Source organism: Mustelus asterias, chromosome 3 (assembly GCF_964213995.1).
Source record: "Mustelus asterias chromosome 3, sMusAst1.hap1.1, whole genome shotgun sequence".
NCBI classification, from domain to species: domain Eukaryota; kingdom Metazoa; phylum Chordata; class Chondrichthyes; order Carcharhiniformes; family Triakidae; genus Mustelus; species Mustelus asterias.
Genome location: NC_135803.1, coordinates 139,919,772 through 139,936,463, shown reverse-complemented (window position 1 = coordinate 139,936,463; position 16,692 = coordinate 139,919,772). Strand labels below are relative to the sequence as shown.

The window sequence follows — 16,692 nt, the reverse complement described above, 5'->3', positions numbered from 1 at the left end:
TTGAATTGGCAGAAGATAGGCATCTTTAGTGCTGGATATCGCAGGAGGAGGCAGAGACAGATTATGCACTCAATACATGAAGATGGTTGTACTAATATGCTGGATTCCCCCATCGTTTAGGATGGGAATGTGTGTGGAGCCACCTCCTGTTGTTTTATTGTCCACTACCATTCATGACTTGATGTGGTAGAACTATGGAGCTATCTGATCCATTGTTGCGCAATTGATTAACTCTGTCTATCTCATGCTGCTTCAGTGTTGTAGCATCACCAGGTTGACACCTTATTTTCAGGTATACCTGGTGCTGCCCCTGGCGTGCCCTCCTGCCCCCTTCATTGATCCTTTGGCTTGATGCTAATGGTAGACTGACGGATATGACGGACCATGATGTTACAGATTGTGGTTGAATATAATTCTGCTGTTGCTGATGGCCCACAGTGCCAGACAGGATTTCGTCTTCACAGGGATTCTGCAGTTGCTCCATAGGTTCAAGGTGAGGGGCAGGAAGTTTGGGGGGATGTGAGGAAAAGCTTTTTACTCAGAATTGACTGCTGACAGTCTGGAATGCGCTGTCTGGGAGGGTGGTAGAGGTAGGTTGCCTCACATCCTTTTAAAAAGGATCTGGATGAGCACATCATAACATTCCAGGGCTATGGGCCAAGTGCTGGCAGATGGGATTAGGTGGGAGTCCAGATGTTTCTAATGTGTCAGTTCAGACTCGATGGGCTGAAGGGCCTCTTCTGCGCTGTATGATTCTAAGTGGTCAGTGGGGGTTTTTAAATCTGTTATTCTACCCTGGCCGTTGTTGCAGGTCCTGAGGTGAAGACTACCTGACTGTCAGCCACAGTAAACGGTGTTGGTGACAGGAAACTGGTGTTTGGCTGAATTACTACTCCGCCCTCAATGCTTTCTACAAGTGGTGTTCAACATGGAGGATGGGGGTAGGTGGTAATCAATATAAGATTTTCTTGACCATGTTTGGCCTGGTGCCATGAGACTTCAAGACCTCAAGGACCTCTATGGTAATTCCCTCCACACTGCATACCCATTGTGCTGCTTCCTCTGCTGGGTCTTCTATCTGTGGTACAGGACACACCCAAAGATGGTGATACAGGTGTCTGTGGCATTGTGGTTGATTACAACTCTGCTGTTGCTGATGGCCCACAGCGCCAGATGGGACTTCATCTTCACAAGGACTCTGCAGTCACTCCTATCTGTGCTGAGAGAGAGACACAGCATCTGTGATTGGTAGATTGGTGAGGACAAGATCTAATAGGTTTTCCCCCTCCTGTTAGTTCGCCCAGTCGGCAAATACATTCTTCAGGACTCTGCCAGCTTGATCAGCAGTCGTGTTACCAAGTAACTTAGGAAACTTCCTGTTTTGGCGTAAAATTAAGGGAGAAAATAAAAAGGCAACCCCTTAAAGGGATCCTGCATCAAATGAAAATTAATTCCAAAGGAAACTTAGAATATTAAAACAAAATGGGTTGATTAAAACAGTAAGAAGTCTAACACCAAGTTAAAGTCCAACTTCTTACTGTGTTTACTCCAGTCCAACGCTGGTATCTCCACATCTTGATTAAAACACACAGCCCCCATGGTGCCACTAGGCACAAAAGACCACGATCGATTTGGCAGACGCTGCATGCTCCCTTGCCAACGACACCCGTCCGCGAATATAGCAGAGGAAGAGGGGGAGATAACCGAGTCAGAAGGCCTCCTTCGATTGCCCACTGGACCTGTTAAAGTCAAATTTAGCCTGGCCCAGGGGCAGGTTTACTAGGTCCTCCTTCTTGCTGCCCCTCTCAGCACTGGGTGCCCAAAGATCGTAGTAAGAGTTTTAACAACACCAGGTTAAAGTCCAACAGGTTTATTTGGTAGCAAACACCATTAGCTTTCGGAGCGCTGCTCCTTCGTCAGATGGAGTGGAAATGTGCTCTCAAACAGGGCACAGAGACACAGAAATCAAGTTACAGAATACTGATTAGAATGCGAATCCCTACAGCCAGCCAGATCTTAAAGATACAGACAATGTGGGTGGAGGGCGCATTAAGCACAGGTTAAAGAGATGTGTATTGTCTCCAGACAGGACAGCCTGCAAGTCCAGGAGGCAAGCTGTGGGGGTTACTGATAATGTGACATAAATCCAACATCCCGGTTTAGGCCGTCCTCGTGTGCGGCACTTGGCTATCAGTTTCTGCTCAGCGACTCTGCGCTGTCGTGTGTCGTGAAGGCCGCCTTGGAGAACGCTTACCTGAAGATCAGAGGCTGAATGCCCGTGACTGCTGAAGTGTTCCCCCACAGGAAGAGAACAATCTTGCCTGGTGATTGTCGAGCGGTGTTCATTCATCCGTTGTCGTAGCGTCTGCATGGTTTCCCCAATGTACCATGTCTCGGGACATCCTTTCCTGCAGCGTATCAGGTAGACAAAGTTGGCCGAGTTGCAAGAGTAGGTACCGTGTACCTGGTAGATGGTGTTCTCACGTGAGATGATGGCATCCGTGTCGATGATCCGGCATGTCTTGCAGAGGTTGCTGTGGCAGGGTTGCGTGGTGTCGTGGTCACTGTTCTCCTGAAGGCTGGGTAGTTTGCTGCGGACAATGGTCTGTTTGAGGTTGCGCGGTTGTTTGAAGGCAAGAAGTGGGGGTGTGGGGATGGCCTTGGCGAGATGTTCGTCTTCATCAATGACATGTTGAAGGCTCCGGAGGAGATGCCGTAGCTTCTCCGCTCCGGGGAAGTACTGGACGACGAAGGGTACTCTGTCCACCGTGTCCCGTGTTTGTCTTCTGAGGAGGTCGGTGCAGTTTTTCGCTGTGGCACGTCGGAACTGTCGATCGATGAGTCGAGCGCCATATCCTGTTCTTATGAGGGCATCTTTCAGCGTCTGGAGGTGTCTGTTGCGATCCTCCTCATCCGAGCAGATCCTGTGTATTCGGAGGGCTTGTCCGTAGGGGATGGCTTCTTTAACGTGTTTAGGGTGGAAACTGGAGAAGTGGAGCATCGAGAGGTTATCCGTGGGCTTGCGGTACAGTGAGGTGCTGAGGTGACCGTCCTTAATGGAGAAGCATGTGTCCAAGAATGCAACCGATTCCGGAGAGTAGTCCATGGTGAGTCTGATGGTGGGATGGAACTTGTTGATGTCATCATATAGTTGTTTCAGTGATTGCTCACCATGACTCCAAAGGAAGAAAATATCATCAATGTATCTAGTGTATAGCATCGGTTGAAGGTCCTGTGCGGTGAAGAAGTCTTGTTCGAACCTGTGCGTGAAGATGTTGGCATATTGAGGTGCGCATTTGGTCCCCATGGCTGTTCCGTGTGTCTGGATGAAGAACTGGTTGTTGAAGGTGAAGACATTGTGGTCCAGGATGAAGCGGATGAGTTGTAAAATTGCATCAGGAAACTGGCACTTGACGGTGTTGAGCACTGAGGCTGTTGCAGCAATGCCATCATCGTGGGGGATGCTGGTGTAGAGTGCCGAGACATCCATTGTGATGAGGAGTGCTCCTGGTTCAACTGCTCCATGTGCGTTGAGTTTCTGTAGGAAGTCCGTAGTGTTGCGACAAAAGCTGGGGGTTCTTTGTACAATGGGTGTCAAGATGCCCTCGACATAGCCGGCTATGTACAAAGAACCCCCAGCTTTTGTCGCGACACTACGGACTTCCTACAGAAACTCAATGCACATGGAGCAGTTGAACCAGGAGCACTCCTCGTCACAATGGATGTCTCGGCACTCTACACCAGCATCCCCCACGATGATGGCATTGCTGCAACGGCCTCGGTACTCAACGCCGTCAAGTGCCAGTTTCCAGATGCAATTTTACAACTCACCCGCTTCATCCTGGACCACAATGTCTTCACCTTCAACAACCAGTTCTTCATCCAGACACACGGAACAGCCATGGGGACCAAATTCGCACCTCAATATGCCAACATCTTCATGCACAGGTTCAAACAAGACTTCTTCACCGCACAGGACCTTCAACCGATGCTAAACACTAGATACATCGATGATATTTTCTTCCTTTGGAGTCATGGTGAGCAATCACTGAAACAACTATATGATGACATCAACATGTTCCATCCCATCATCAGACTCAACATGGACTACTCTCCGGAATCGGATGCATTCTTGGACACGCGTCTCCATTGAGGACGGTCACCTCAGCACCTCACTGTACCGCAAGCCCACGGATAACCTCACGATGCTCCACTTCTCCAGTTTCCACCCTAAACACGTTAAAGAAGCCATCCCCTACGGACAAGCCCTCCGAATACACAGGATCTGCTCGGATGAGGAGGATCGCAACAGACACCTCCAGACGCTGAAAGATGCCCTCATAAGAACAGGATATGGGGCTCGACTCATCGATCGACAGTTCCGACACGTCACAGCGAAAAACCGCACCGACCTCCTCAGAAGACAAACACGGGACACGGTGGACAGAATACCCTTCGTCGTCCAGTACTTCCCCGGAGCGGAGAAGCTACGGCATCTCCTCCGGAGCCTTCAACATGTCATTGATGAAGACGAACATCTCGCCAAGGCCATCCCCACACCCCCACTTCTTGCCTTCAAACAACCGCGCAACCTCAAACAGACCATTGTCCGCAGCAAACTACCCAGCCTTCAGGAGAACAGTGACCACGACACCACACAACCCTGCCACAGCAACCTCTGCAAGACGGCCAGATCATCGACACGGATGCCATCATCTCACGTGAGAACACCATCTACCAGGTACACGGTACCTACTCTTGCAACTCGGCCAACTTTGTCTACCTGATACGCTGCAGGAAAGGATGTCCCGAGACATGGTACATTGGGGAAACCATGCAGACGCTACGACAACGGATGAATGAACACCGCTCGACAATCACCAGGCAAGATTGTTCTCTTCCTGTGGGGGAGCACTTCATCAGTCACGGGCATTCAGCCTCTGATCTTCAGGTAAGCGTTCTCCAAGGCGGCCTTTACGACACACGACAGCGCAGAGTCGCTGAGCAGAAACTGATAGCCAAGTGCCGCACACATGAGGACGGCCTAAACCGGGATGTTGGATTTATGTCACATTATCAGTAACCCCCACAGCTTGCCTCCTGGACTTGCAGGCTGTCCTGTCTGGAGACAATACACATCTCTTTAACCTGTGCTTAATGTTCCCTCCATCCACATTGTCTGTATCTTTAAGATCTGGCTGGCTGTAGGGATTCGCATTCTAATCAGTATTCTGTAACTTGATTTTGTGTCTCTGTGCACTGTTTGAGAGCACATTTCCACTCCATCTGACGAAGGAGCAGCGCTCCGAAAGCTAATGGTGTTTGCTACCAAATAAACCTGTTGGACTTTAACCTGGTGTTGTTAAAACTCTTACTGTGTTCACCCCAGTCCAACGCCGGCATCTCCACATCATGCCCAAAGATCAACAGCGTAGGACAGAAGTGCAATCAAAATCTAATAACAGTTTTTTATGGCAACTGAAAGGGGAGACGCAGCAAATAGCAGTTAACGTGTTCTACAAACTCCACAGGCTGCAGAAAGTGCCCAAGTTAGCGATAGCAAAGTCCACACAAACATTAATTAGGTCATCTGTTTTAGTGATAAATAAGGGTCAAAGAACTGAAACAACCTCCCTGCTCTTGTTCAAAGTAATACCATGCAACCTTTCATGCCCACTTGAGAAGACAAGAGAGCTTCAGTGTAATGTCTCTCTGAAAAGTGACATCTCTAATAGTACTGTACTGGAGTTTCAGCCTAGGTTGTGCTCAAGTCACTAGAACAGGACTTGAGCCCACAATCATCTGACTCAGACTTGCGAGTGATACCCTTGAGTCACAGTTAGCATCATTGAGTGCAGTTCTAATTAATAGTAAGAAATAAATGTACATTTTAGCCCTCAAGGCACCATGTATGTTCCACAGTGTGTTATAATCCTTTTGAAGATAAAAAGAACTGAAGAAATTGCAAAAGCAAAATGCTGCCGATGCTGGAATCTGTAACAAAGACAGAAAATGCTTGCAATACCGAGCTAGTCAGGCAAATTCTGTGGATAGAAACAGAGTTAAAGTTTCAAGGCCTTGACCCTTCATCAGAACTGGTGAAGAGTCATTGACCTGAACTTTTAATTCTGTTCTCTTCACAAATGCTGTTTAACCTGCTGAATATTTCCAGCATTGTCTGTAGAAATTATAGGTCCGTGTTTTGTGGTGTTTTATTAAATTGGTTAAATTAGAAATACTCTGCTAAACTTTTCTTAACTAGTTTCATATATTAAAGTATGATCCTTCTAAATATTGTCATAACATCAAGAAGCTTGATCATCTGTCAAATTTCGAAATCAAAACCCCAGTAACCGACCTGACATGGCATCTTGAAGAACCAGATGATGAGGAAATGAATAAGAAAAGACATGTGGACTTCCCTGCTCCTACACAGCCTGTTAAGAAAAAGGAGTTATTTACCAGCAATCTGGAGGATTCAAATGATTCTGAGAGCAATTTCCAATCAAGTAAAATGTCTTCAAACACAGTTGAACATAATGGCAAAAGAACATCTAATGAAAATGAATTGATTGGTGTGACAGGGAACAAGCATACCTTCTCTAAATCTGCTTGTTATGCAAGCCCAATGAATCAAAACTTTGACAGACAAGAAACTATTGTTTCGAACAAAAGCAATCCTAGGTCTAATGCTCAAGTAGCATATTGTGATTCTGACTCTGACTCTGGCGAACTGCAGTTGATTATTGAAAGAGAGAAAAGTAAAATTGAAGAGCTTAGTCAGACAGATGAAAAACCACAAGACATACCTTTGGAGGTGGTTGGTGAAGATTATGTTTTAAAACATCAAACTCATTGGGCATTAAATTACTCAAAGAAAGAAATGTTGAAAGACATTAGTATCAATCGCACATCAAATGACAGTGGTAGTGAATCTGATTCTGCTGATACTGATGAAATTATCTCTACGAGAATGATTTCTCACAAAAGTTTGTCAAAGATAAAATCTAGTAGAAAACCAGATTCTGAGAATTCCAAGATTGAGGGTGCTTCTAAAAAAGAGGAGTCTGAATCTAACAGTAATAGCAGTGATGATGAAGATTCAGATGAGAGTTCTGAATCCAATTTGGATTCTGATTATGAAAAAATGGTAAGTAATTGTTACCGAATAGACCTGTCGCTAACTGAACTTGAACAGCTGGCAAATAGTTATTCCACAGCTAAGGAAGAAGACAGCAAATCAGAAGAAGAAAGCGAATTGGACTTTTCTAAAAGTAACTTGTTACAGCCTCCTACAGTAAACCCATTGCCATCCATTTCGGGTGTAAATATTTCCCACAGCATGCCTGTCTTGAAGAAAACGATACATAATAGTGTTGTATCAGCTATTCAGGATGAGCACAGCAGTGACTGTGAAATGACACCAAGCAAGCAGCTGATTAACCCACCTCCTTTTAAAGGCACACAGTGCCTCTTGAAGGAAAAGGAAGCAAATAGCAAAGGAGATAAAATTAGTGATCAATTCCTTTTGAAAATGAAGAGGAAGATGGATAAAGAACCATGCAGTGATTCTACAACCACAACTGTTAACAAAAAGCAGAAAATTAATCAAACTAATAATCTGTTATCCTCTGATTCTGATAATGATGTGGAAAGTAATTGCAGGCCACCACCATTTAAAGGAACAAAGTCTCTTCAATTCAACACATCCACCATGGACTCTCCAAGCCACAGGCTTCACCTTGATATATCTGAAAGTAAAGATGAACAGATGAAATCTGGAAAGCATAAATTGTATGAGTCCATATTACTAAATGGAGATTATGAAGTCTCTGATAAAGAGGTAAAAGCTGTAAAACAAAAAACGGTGCCTATAAAGCCAACCAATTCTGCAAAAATTGAACCCTCAGCTTTACTCGTCACTGAAAGTAACCACGTGAAGAAAAAGAGAGAATGTAAAGCTGCAATTGATGGAGTTGAAAAGTGCTTATTGATTAAAAATGAACCAAATATTTCCCACCGCGTTGACAATGCTGCTTATAGTTTGGCTGCAGAAGATCCTCGAAATTTGGATAAACATTTATTGGACAATCAGAAAAGACTGGCTGCATTACACGAGAGACAGAAAGAGACACAAATGCAGAAGAAACTCATTCAGGGGGCCCTCACCAATTTGGTATGTTAGAATTCAATTGTTCTGTAATTTTAAAAAAAGATTTGTTTCATATAGTCTACTAATTATTATTATCTCATTCAAATTGTTTGTTTCATCAACCAAGAATAACTTTTTATTGTGACTATATTCGCTGCTTTAAAACCATTACATCAGTCACCCCATTGATTTTCTACATACTACAAGAGGAGCTCACTTTTGAACATAGTTTTTAAAAATTGCACAAGTTGTGATTTATCCCATACATTTTACTGTATATTCATAACCATGCAAAACATCAATGATGTACCCAGCAATGCAAATCTCCAAACAGCAGTACAACATTTTCTTCATAAATGTGTTGACTCAGAGTAAAGAAATAGACTTGTATTATGTAAGGATTTAGTGTGAATTCTTCCCCTCTGATTCCCCATGTGCTTGTTACTTAATTTTAACTGGGCCATTTGAAAAGGCATCAAGCAGCTTGAAAGGAAACAAATGCACAAATCAATGTGTTTATTGTTCTATTGCCGTGCCTACATAAGTTCACAGCTGAAATATTCTAAAATGACAGAAGAGTGCCATTAGGATAGTAAAAAGGAGAATGTTTCTTTGTAATTGACTTTTACATTTTTTGAAATTAACTTTTAAAATGAATGTCATTGTTTTAATTTGCTAATTAAAATGGTGCTTACTACTTCAGTGATCCAGTGGGTCTTTTATGGGGTAATCATCCAAGTACAAGAGATAATTTAAAAGAGAACAGGATGAATGCATTGTCTTCAATTGAAGTCATAGGGCAACCTTTTAAACACTTGAAAATCCTAAAGGAAGTGCCTTGCAACAATTGGTTCTCAAGTCTGAAAATTATATATTCAATACCATACATATTAGCTTAAAGGACTGTGAGCTGCGAGAGGTCCATTTAACTAATTTATACTTTGATTATTATTTGTAATTTCGTTTCACTGAATAAATTGGGAAGTTTTATCCGAGGTGTCCAATATAAAATTTGAAACTGGGGAGGAAATTGATGCAATTAGTTGTATAATATCTTGAACAAAGAGATATTCACTGGAATTCTACTGCCCCGCCCTCCGTGGAATCAGAGCGAGCGAGGGGCGGACAATGGAAATGTCCGCTGTCCTCTGGCGGGATTTTCCGGTCTCGTACAAACGAGGTCATTAAATCCCACCCATTACCTTGACTATGATTGCTTTTCTGAAAGACACCAACATTGGAAAGTTTCTTATCTCCACTTTCCTTTTGCTATCTATTCTCCAGCAGAGTGAAATCTCTCTTGGCTGCGAAAGGGTCCATGGCAGTAATTTTCACGAAAGAGGAAGAAATTAAATTAAAAAGCCCATTAACATTAACCTAAGCACTTGACAAGAAAATAGCAACAAACTGTATACACAAAAATTGGGAATAATAGTCCAAATGCCTAAAAATTTGCTTATCCATCACTTCTTTCCCCTTTCCTGATGAAGGATTGGTGTGCTTTTTGGGGGATATTGTGTTATTCTTTAAAGAAGTCTGTTTCTGTGGTGAGTGATGTAATTAAGTTAGAGAAAAATTAATGAAGATAGCTTGTCTGGGAAAATTGAGAGATGAAAAGGAGTAGAGGTGCTAAATGCATGCATTTGTAATGAGCTATAGTCAAATTGTTTTATAAGTAAAGGTTAGAAATTTGAGATAGAAGACAGAGAGGGACTTGCTTTTTTCAGCTGTTAAATTTCAACAGGAAGTTTTACAGTTTGCAAAAGTTTTATAAGTAAATAAGGGAAGGTATTACATTTTGTAAGTAAATAAGGGAAGGTATTACAATTGAAGGTGAAAGGGGAAAAGTATACTTATGCAAAGATGTTGAGCTGAATTGGGTTGGCTGTCTCAGAAAGATCTGTATGGGCAGCACTGTGCTGGTGAAGGTGTGAAGTTTGAATCAACCATCCAGTCAAGCCAGAAAAGTCTTCGGTTTCAAAAAGCAGTCTTGTTTCTGAGGTTTCTTTGATTTCCACATCAGAGTGGAAGTGAGTTTAATGTACCTGTAGTAAAATGACAGCCGTTTTGTCTTGGGTAATATTGCTGGATTCTTTTAGTTAATCTATATGGGAGTGTTGCCTGGAAGGTGTTCACTTGTAGGTCTGACCAAGTCAGATATTTTGAAGACTATTTTTAATTGTGTAACTGCAATCTTGTGTGCTTAAGTTTTATTTTCTTGTTAAATTCTTTAAGTTTTAAAATCCCGAAAGTGGCACTGGAATTCTATGCTGCTGGGAACATTTGGTTTTCTTGTTTTCAGGAAACGACAAAAGGGTCTGTAAGCCAAGTTTCCCTCTTACATTTAGTTTGCTCGGCAATTTACATCCTGCAATGGCCATAACACTAGTACAAATTTAGAAATTTGCTAGTTTTCTTTTGATTTTTTCTCCTCATCATGACCTCAAGTGTGATATAATCTCACCATTTCCACCCGCTCTTAATCTCTGAACAAAGACATATCTTCATTTTTTAATATATATATTACTGTAGGACAGTCAGAAACCTGACAAAGGCAAGCACATTGTCTTTGATTTTGAAGAAGAGAGTGAAAACGAGGCACTGTTTGAAGACATTAGAGGGAGTTGTAAAACCAAAGATGTAAACCTTTCAGCAGAAGAAGGTGAAGAAAGCAAAGAAAAATGGCATGTTGCAAAAGTAAGCTTTTGTTCTCTGTTTATTTCTTATTTTTAGTCATTTGTGGGTTTGACATGGTGGGAGTTATCAAAAACTGTAATTCTCAGCATTAAACTGCCCTAGTTCAAATATAACATGACTAGTTATTTCACAAACATATATTCTGTCAGAACAATGTATTTTGTTTCTCAAGCTCAAAATTATGGCCAGAGTAAGGCCTTTTCCATTTCTCACAGAAGCCATTTTTGAGTCCTGAGACTGCTCATTGCATTGCATTGTGAAAAATTGTATGGTAAGAACCTGAATTCCCAAAGAATTGGTTTGAATCTTTTTACAATTATTCAACTAGAGTGCCTTAATTTAAGTTTTGATACGTTGTTTTGATTTTGCTTGTAGTTCTCTTCTTTAGTTTCCCTATCCACAAGTCAGTTGACTACTTGCTGAGGTACAGCAACAAAGCTTAAAATTAATAAGTATTTTCAACGTACACAAACATCCCAACGCCTTTCACAGAAGTGCAATCAGACAAAAATGAAGATTGAGCAAAAGGTGCAGTATTAAGAGAAATGACCAAGAAGTTAAGGAGGGTTATGAGTGGACAGCTGAGAGTGAAATTAAGTGAGAACAATTTCACTGAGCTGTACAGGTGAGTAAACAGTGCCGTCACTCTGTGGTCAACCATGTCGAAAGCTGCAGAAAGATTGGGGAGGGATGAGTTACAGAAAAAATCATTCATATCATGGTTTGCGATTATTTCTGTGCTGCAACAGGGATGAAAACTGCAGAGATTCAAACATGGAGTTGCAGGAAAGGTGAGCATCGATTTGTGAGGTGACAACATGTTCACAAAATTTGGAGAGGAAAGAGTAGCCGGAGAGGGGGCAGTAGTTCACAAGGCCAGAAGAGTCAAAATAATTTTTTGGATTATGAGAACTCTGTTTAACACAAGAGACAGTACCTGAAAAGAGAACTGGATCTGGTGACGGAAGGCTAAACCAATTTTCTGCCAGACACGATTGACCAGGCAACCTTTGACTTAAAGGAATAAAGATGAGCGGGGATGGGGAATTCTCCAAACTCGCCTCATCGTTAGTAGATCGCTCTGGTCCTGAAGAATAGCGTGCGAACCTAAAAGTCTGTTCCATGCTCGGCGTCAAACAGTTTGCAATTCTCTTGGCCCCTTTCTAATGGTTCAATGAGTGTGCATGATAGTGAATTTTCACTTGTTCTTCTGATGTACCCAGGAGCATTCATTTATCCTTGATAGAGCTATATGATTTTTATCCTGTTTCTCTTTTTATAATCCTGGTACATTAGAGTTTTAAGTTTATTCATTGTCACGAGTAGGCTTACATTAACGCTGCAATGAAGTTATTGTGAAAATCCCCAAGTTGCCACACTCTGGCACCTGTTCGGGTATACTGAGGGAGAATTTAGCATGGCCAATGCACCTAACCAGCAAGTCTTTCAGACTGTGGGAGGAAACTGGAGCACCCGGAGGAAACCCACGCAGACATGGGGAGAACGTGCAGACTCCACACAGACAGTGACCCAAGCCAGGAATTGAACACGGGTCCCTGACGCTGTGAGGCAGCAGTGCTAACCATCGTGCCGCCCCTGGACTTCTTGGGGAATTTTTTCACCAGATATTCTTTATTACAATTATGATTAAAATAAGTAGTGCCATTTCAGAAAGATGGGCAAGTGGTTTAATATGAAAGTGGCGGGTAGGGCCGGATGAGTGGATTCAGCAGGTGAAAACCTTCCCCCAAGAACTTATGGACTTGGGTATATTTTGTATTTCAGTTGTTTTGAGGTTATAAAATCTTTGCTTAACTCCTGTTATGGTACAGACAGACTATATATCCTGGGAAGAGACATTGTACTGTATCATCAGCGCCTCCACTATGGAAGCTTCTCTGCACCACTAAGCCAGTTGTGGCTGCATCCTGTTCTTTTGATATCCCCACTATCCTTCGATATAGCCTGCTGTTATTTGGATAGCATTTTTCTCAATAAAAATATAATTAAAAATAACATAATTCATGTGAAGCAAGATGGTGAATGTTGACAGGCCATCTCACATCTGAGGCATCACAGCCAAACCAATCCAACTGTGTAGTATCCATATTTGAACTTGCATCTGGGATGGCTGGATAGAAATCTAGAGCGAGAACTCTGACCCATTGACCACTCGCTGACCCCGTTCTTGCTATCTCCCACAATAATGAAGCCCGCCCAATCCTCAGCTGAAATGTACTCCAGAGCTCTAACCTGCAACCTTCCCAGTTCTACTACATTAATTGTTCAATAGATAAACTAGCTAACCTATTTGAAGTTTGTTTAAATTTTCTTCCCTCGTGACTTCCTTGAGTTGGTAACACTTTTGCTGGGGTGCAGTTTCTTGGGTGCCATTCACACTTCTGTACCTTGCTTGAATGACAATTTTTCTTGTGTGAGAGTTACCAGTGAATATTAGTAGGCAACCCTACAAGACAGTACATGACCACAAACCCAGTTCTGTCTTCGCCCAACATCCAACAACAATCATCACAGCTAGCCGGTTACTGATCACAAGTTTGAATTCCAGCTCTTTCTTTGCAAAGGAACCAATTTTAATACTTACAGATAAGGAAGGGCCTTGTGGTGTAAACCTCAGTGGCTTTTTCTCCGAGTGCAAGCAGATAGGCTTTTTTTTAAGTAAAGCTGTGTTAATTGTGCTGCTTCTCAAAGCTGAATGTGTGAAGGTTTTGTGTCCTTACTCTGGTCTTGTAAATTAAAAGGCACAGTACAGAGCTTCTAATCCAGCATTGTTAAAATCTTGAGACTTTTAAAGTTGTCTCAGTCCTAATGTTATCAGATGTTTGAACTTTTCAAAAGATTTTATCTCTCACACATAAATTCCCAGCAGGACAGTAGTTTGCTTTATTGTAAACTAAAGAACTTCAATTTTTCTTCTAAATTTACCTCAGGCTTTTCAAAGTAGAACCATTGGGAAATTATTTGATAGTGATGAGGAGGATAACGAAGGTGACAGTGATGAAGATCACGATGGCAAACTCAAAATTAAGCCTCAGTTTGTAGGAAAAGCCGGTCAGAAGGTAAGAAAGATGTTGAATGTAAGAAACATTGTCTAAATGCTTCAGAAGCAGCTTTTTGTACATTGCAGTGTATGGAAGGATTAAAAATTGAAATGAGTAATTGTCATCAATTTATGCTAATACGATTGCTTCATGTATTAATTAGATCATCATAATTCTGGTGATTTCAGGATGTAACTCTGGAAAGATAATCTGGCCCAAATTAACAGCATATATCCTTTGCTCCTAAATGGAATGAAAATTCTGCATATTTTAATTTAAACTACAAGTAATTACCACCATATTTTTGTATTAACTAAAAAAGTTGATTGTGAAACAATATTTCATTTTAAGTACATATTTTTCTCTTGCTGGTCTGGCTGTGCCTACTTCATTCTAGGACAATAGAGGCAATGGTAAAATGAAGAGCATTTCCAGTAGTCCAATATAAAATTCTTCAATCAGAATGTGGAAAGCATGTTTTTTTGCTTGTGTCCTACAACAGTTCACACCATACTGATTGATTAAAATCTACAGGAAATCTCTTCAGATCATGTAAGATATAGCATGAAGCAATTAATAAAGATTGTATGGCAGGACATTTCAAAAGATTCAAGACAATCGGGCACAGTCAACATGGTTTTGTGAAGGGGGAATCGCGTTTTACCAATTTATTGGAGTTATTTTAAGGAGTCATATGTACTGTGGATAAAGAATAGGTGTACTGTAATTATATTTCCAAAGGTATTTGTTAAAGTGCCACAACAAAGGCAGAAAATAAAAGTTCATGGCATAGGGCGTAACATTGGCACGGTTAGAAGATTGGCTGACTAACAGAATATAAAAGGTAGCCATAAATAGGTTTTTTTTGGTTGGCAGGGTGTAACTAGTGGTGTTGTGCAGGGATCAGTGCTGGGCCCTAAACTTTTTACAATTTATGTAAATGACTCCAATGAAGGGATCAAAGGTATGGTGGCTAAACTTGCTGATGATACAAAGCTAGGTAGGAAAATAAATTATGAAGAGGAGATAAGGAGGCTATAAGGGGCATAGGTTAAGTGGAAAATGGAGAATAAAGTGGGCAAATGTGAAATTGTCCATTTTGGCAGGAAGAATAAAAAAAATAAGCATAATGGTGAGAAATTTCAGAGCTCTGAGGTTCAGAGGGATCTGAGTGTCCTAATGCATGAATTACAAAAGGCTAGTATGCAGGTACAGCAAATAATTAGGAAAGCTAATAGAATGTTATTGTTTATTTCAAGGGGAATTAAATATTCAAGCATAAAGGTTATGCTTCCATTGCACTGATACTGTGCACAGTAGTCCAGATGTATCACCAGTGTGATACCACATCTGGACTACTGTGCACAGTATCAGTGTCCCTATCTAAGGACAGATGTAAATGCATAAGAAGCAGTTCAGAGAAAGTTTACTCAACTAATACCAGGAATGGCCAGGCTATTTTGAGAAAAGATTGGACAGGCTAGGCTTGTATCCACTGGAGAAGAAGCAACTTGGTTGAAGCACATAAGATTCTGAAGGGGTCTTGACAGGGTCGATGTGGAGAGAATGTTTCTCATAGAATTATAGAATCCGACAGTGCAGAAGAAGGCCATTCGGCCCATCGAGTCTGCACTGACAACAATTCCACCCGGTTCTATCCCCATAACCCCATGCATTTACCCTAGCTAGTCCCCCTGATAAGGCCAACCATTCATTAGCATAGCCAATCCACATAACCTGCACATCTGTGGACTGTGGGAGGAAACTGGAGCACCCGGAGAAAACCCACGCAGACGCGGGGAGAACGTACAAACTCCACACAGACAGTATCCCAAGCTGGGAATTGAACCCGGGTCCCTGGCGCTGTGAGGCAGCAGTGCTAACCACTGTGCCAACCTGCTATCCCTGTGCCACCGTGCCGCCCTGTTTCCTCTTGGAGGAGAATCTAGAACTAGAGGTCATTGTTTAAAAGCAAGAGGTCACCCATTTATGACAGAGATGAGAAGAATTTTTTCCCTGAGCGTGATGAGTCTTTGAAACCCCCTTCCTCAAAAGGCATTGGAAGCAGAGATTTTGGATGGTTTCAAGGCAGTGGTAGATTAATGCTTTTTAAACAAGGGGATGAAGGAAACCACCGGACCTTAAGCAGGTTGGCGGGGAGCGGTTTGTGACTTCAGAGGCAGACTTCTAATGGAGGTACCCATCCCTTTCCACCCAATATCTAGGTCTGATTGATTTTCGAACTTCCCTCACGCAAGGTCAATCCTCCCACCAACCTAAAAATTATGGCTGGGAAGGAAACGGTATTAATTGGCCACTTAAGGACCTCAATTGAGGCAAGCGCAGGTTTCCTGCCCCAGTGTGAAATTGCTGAGAAGTCTAAATTTCAGACCCCCTGCTTGTCTAGAAACCCACTGGCAGAGGGGCGTGAAATTCTGGCAACAGTTTTATGGCCAAAACACTCTTGTGAGGTTTTTGCCTGGAACACCTAAGGAGGCACAAACTGAAATGAGATGGAAGGGATCAAAATTATCCTGGACTGCTTGGTTAAATAGCAAAATGGAATTGAGAAGTGTGGTAAGTGGCTGCTTGCACGCCCTTTTGACTAATAATCAAGGTGAGGAGCTTGAAGGTTACAAAGTTTCGTTTATTTTTAAAAGTTATTTTATACTCTCTTTTGTAGCTATTAGCCTTACAATTACGATTTGGGACAGATGAAAGGTTTCGCATGGATGAACGGTTTCTGGAAAGTGAAGAATCTGATACAGGTAACCAAGATAA

The 16,692-nt window shown here is 42.1% G+C and overlaps 1 protein-coding gene across 3 annotated transcripts in view; it reads left to right on the top strand.

Annotated features, from left to right (window-relative positions):
• nol8 (nucleolar protein 8) overlaps positions 1–16,692 on the top strand; it is a 63,706-nt gene that overhangs the window by 13,007 nt on the left and 34,007 nt on the right. For 2 of the 3 annotated variants that reach the window (XM_078209756.1, XM_078209758.1), the window contains exons 7-10: positions 6,273–8,176; positions 10,685–10,849; positions 13,801–13,929; positions 16,595–16,679. In XM_078209756.1, coding sequence (XP_078065882.1) covers positions 6,273–8,176; positions 10,685–10,849; positions 13,801–13,929; positions 16,595–16,679 — 2,283 coding nt within the window. Of the gene's footprint in view, positions 1–597; positions 942–6,272; positions 8,177–10,684; positions 10,850–13,800; positions 13,930–16,594; positions 16,680–16,692 lie in introns of those variants that run through there. The other variant, XM_078209759.1, reaches the window with a different exon arrangement.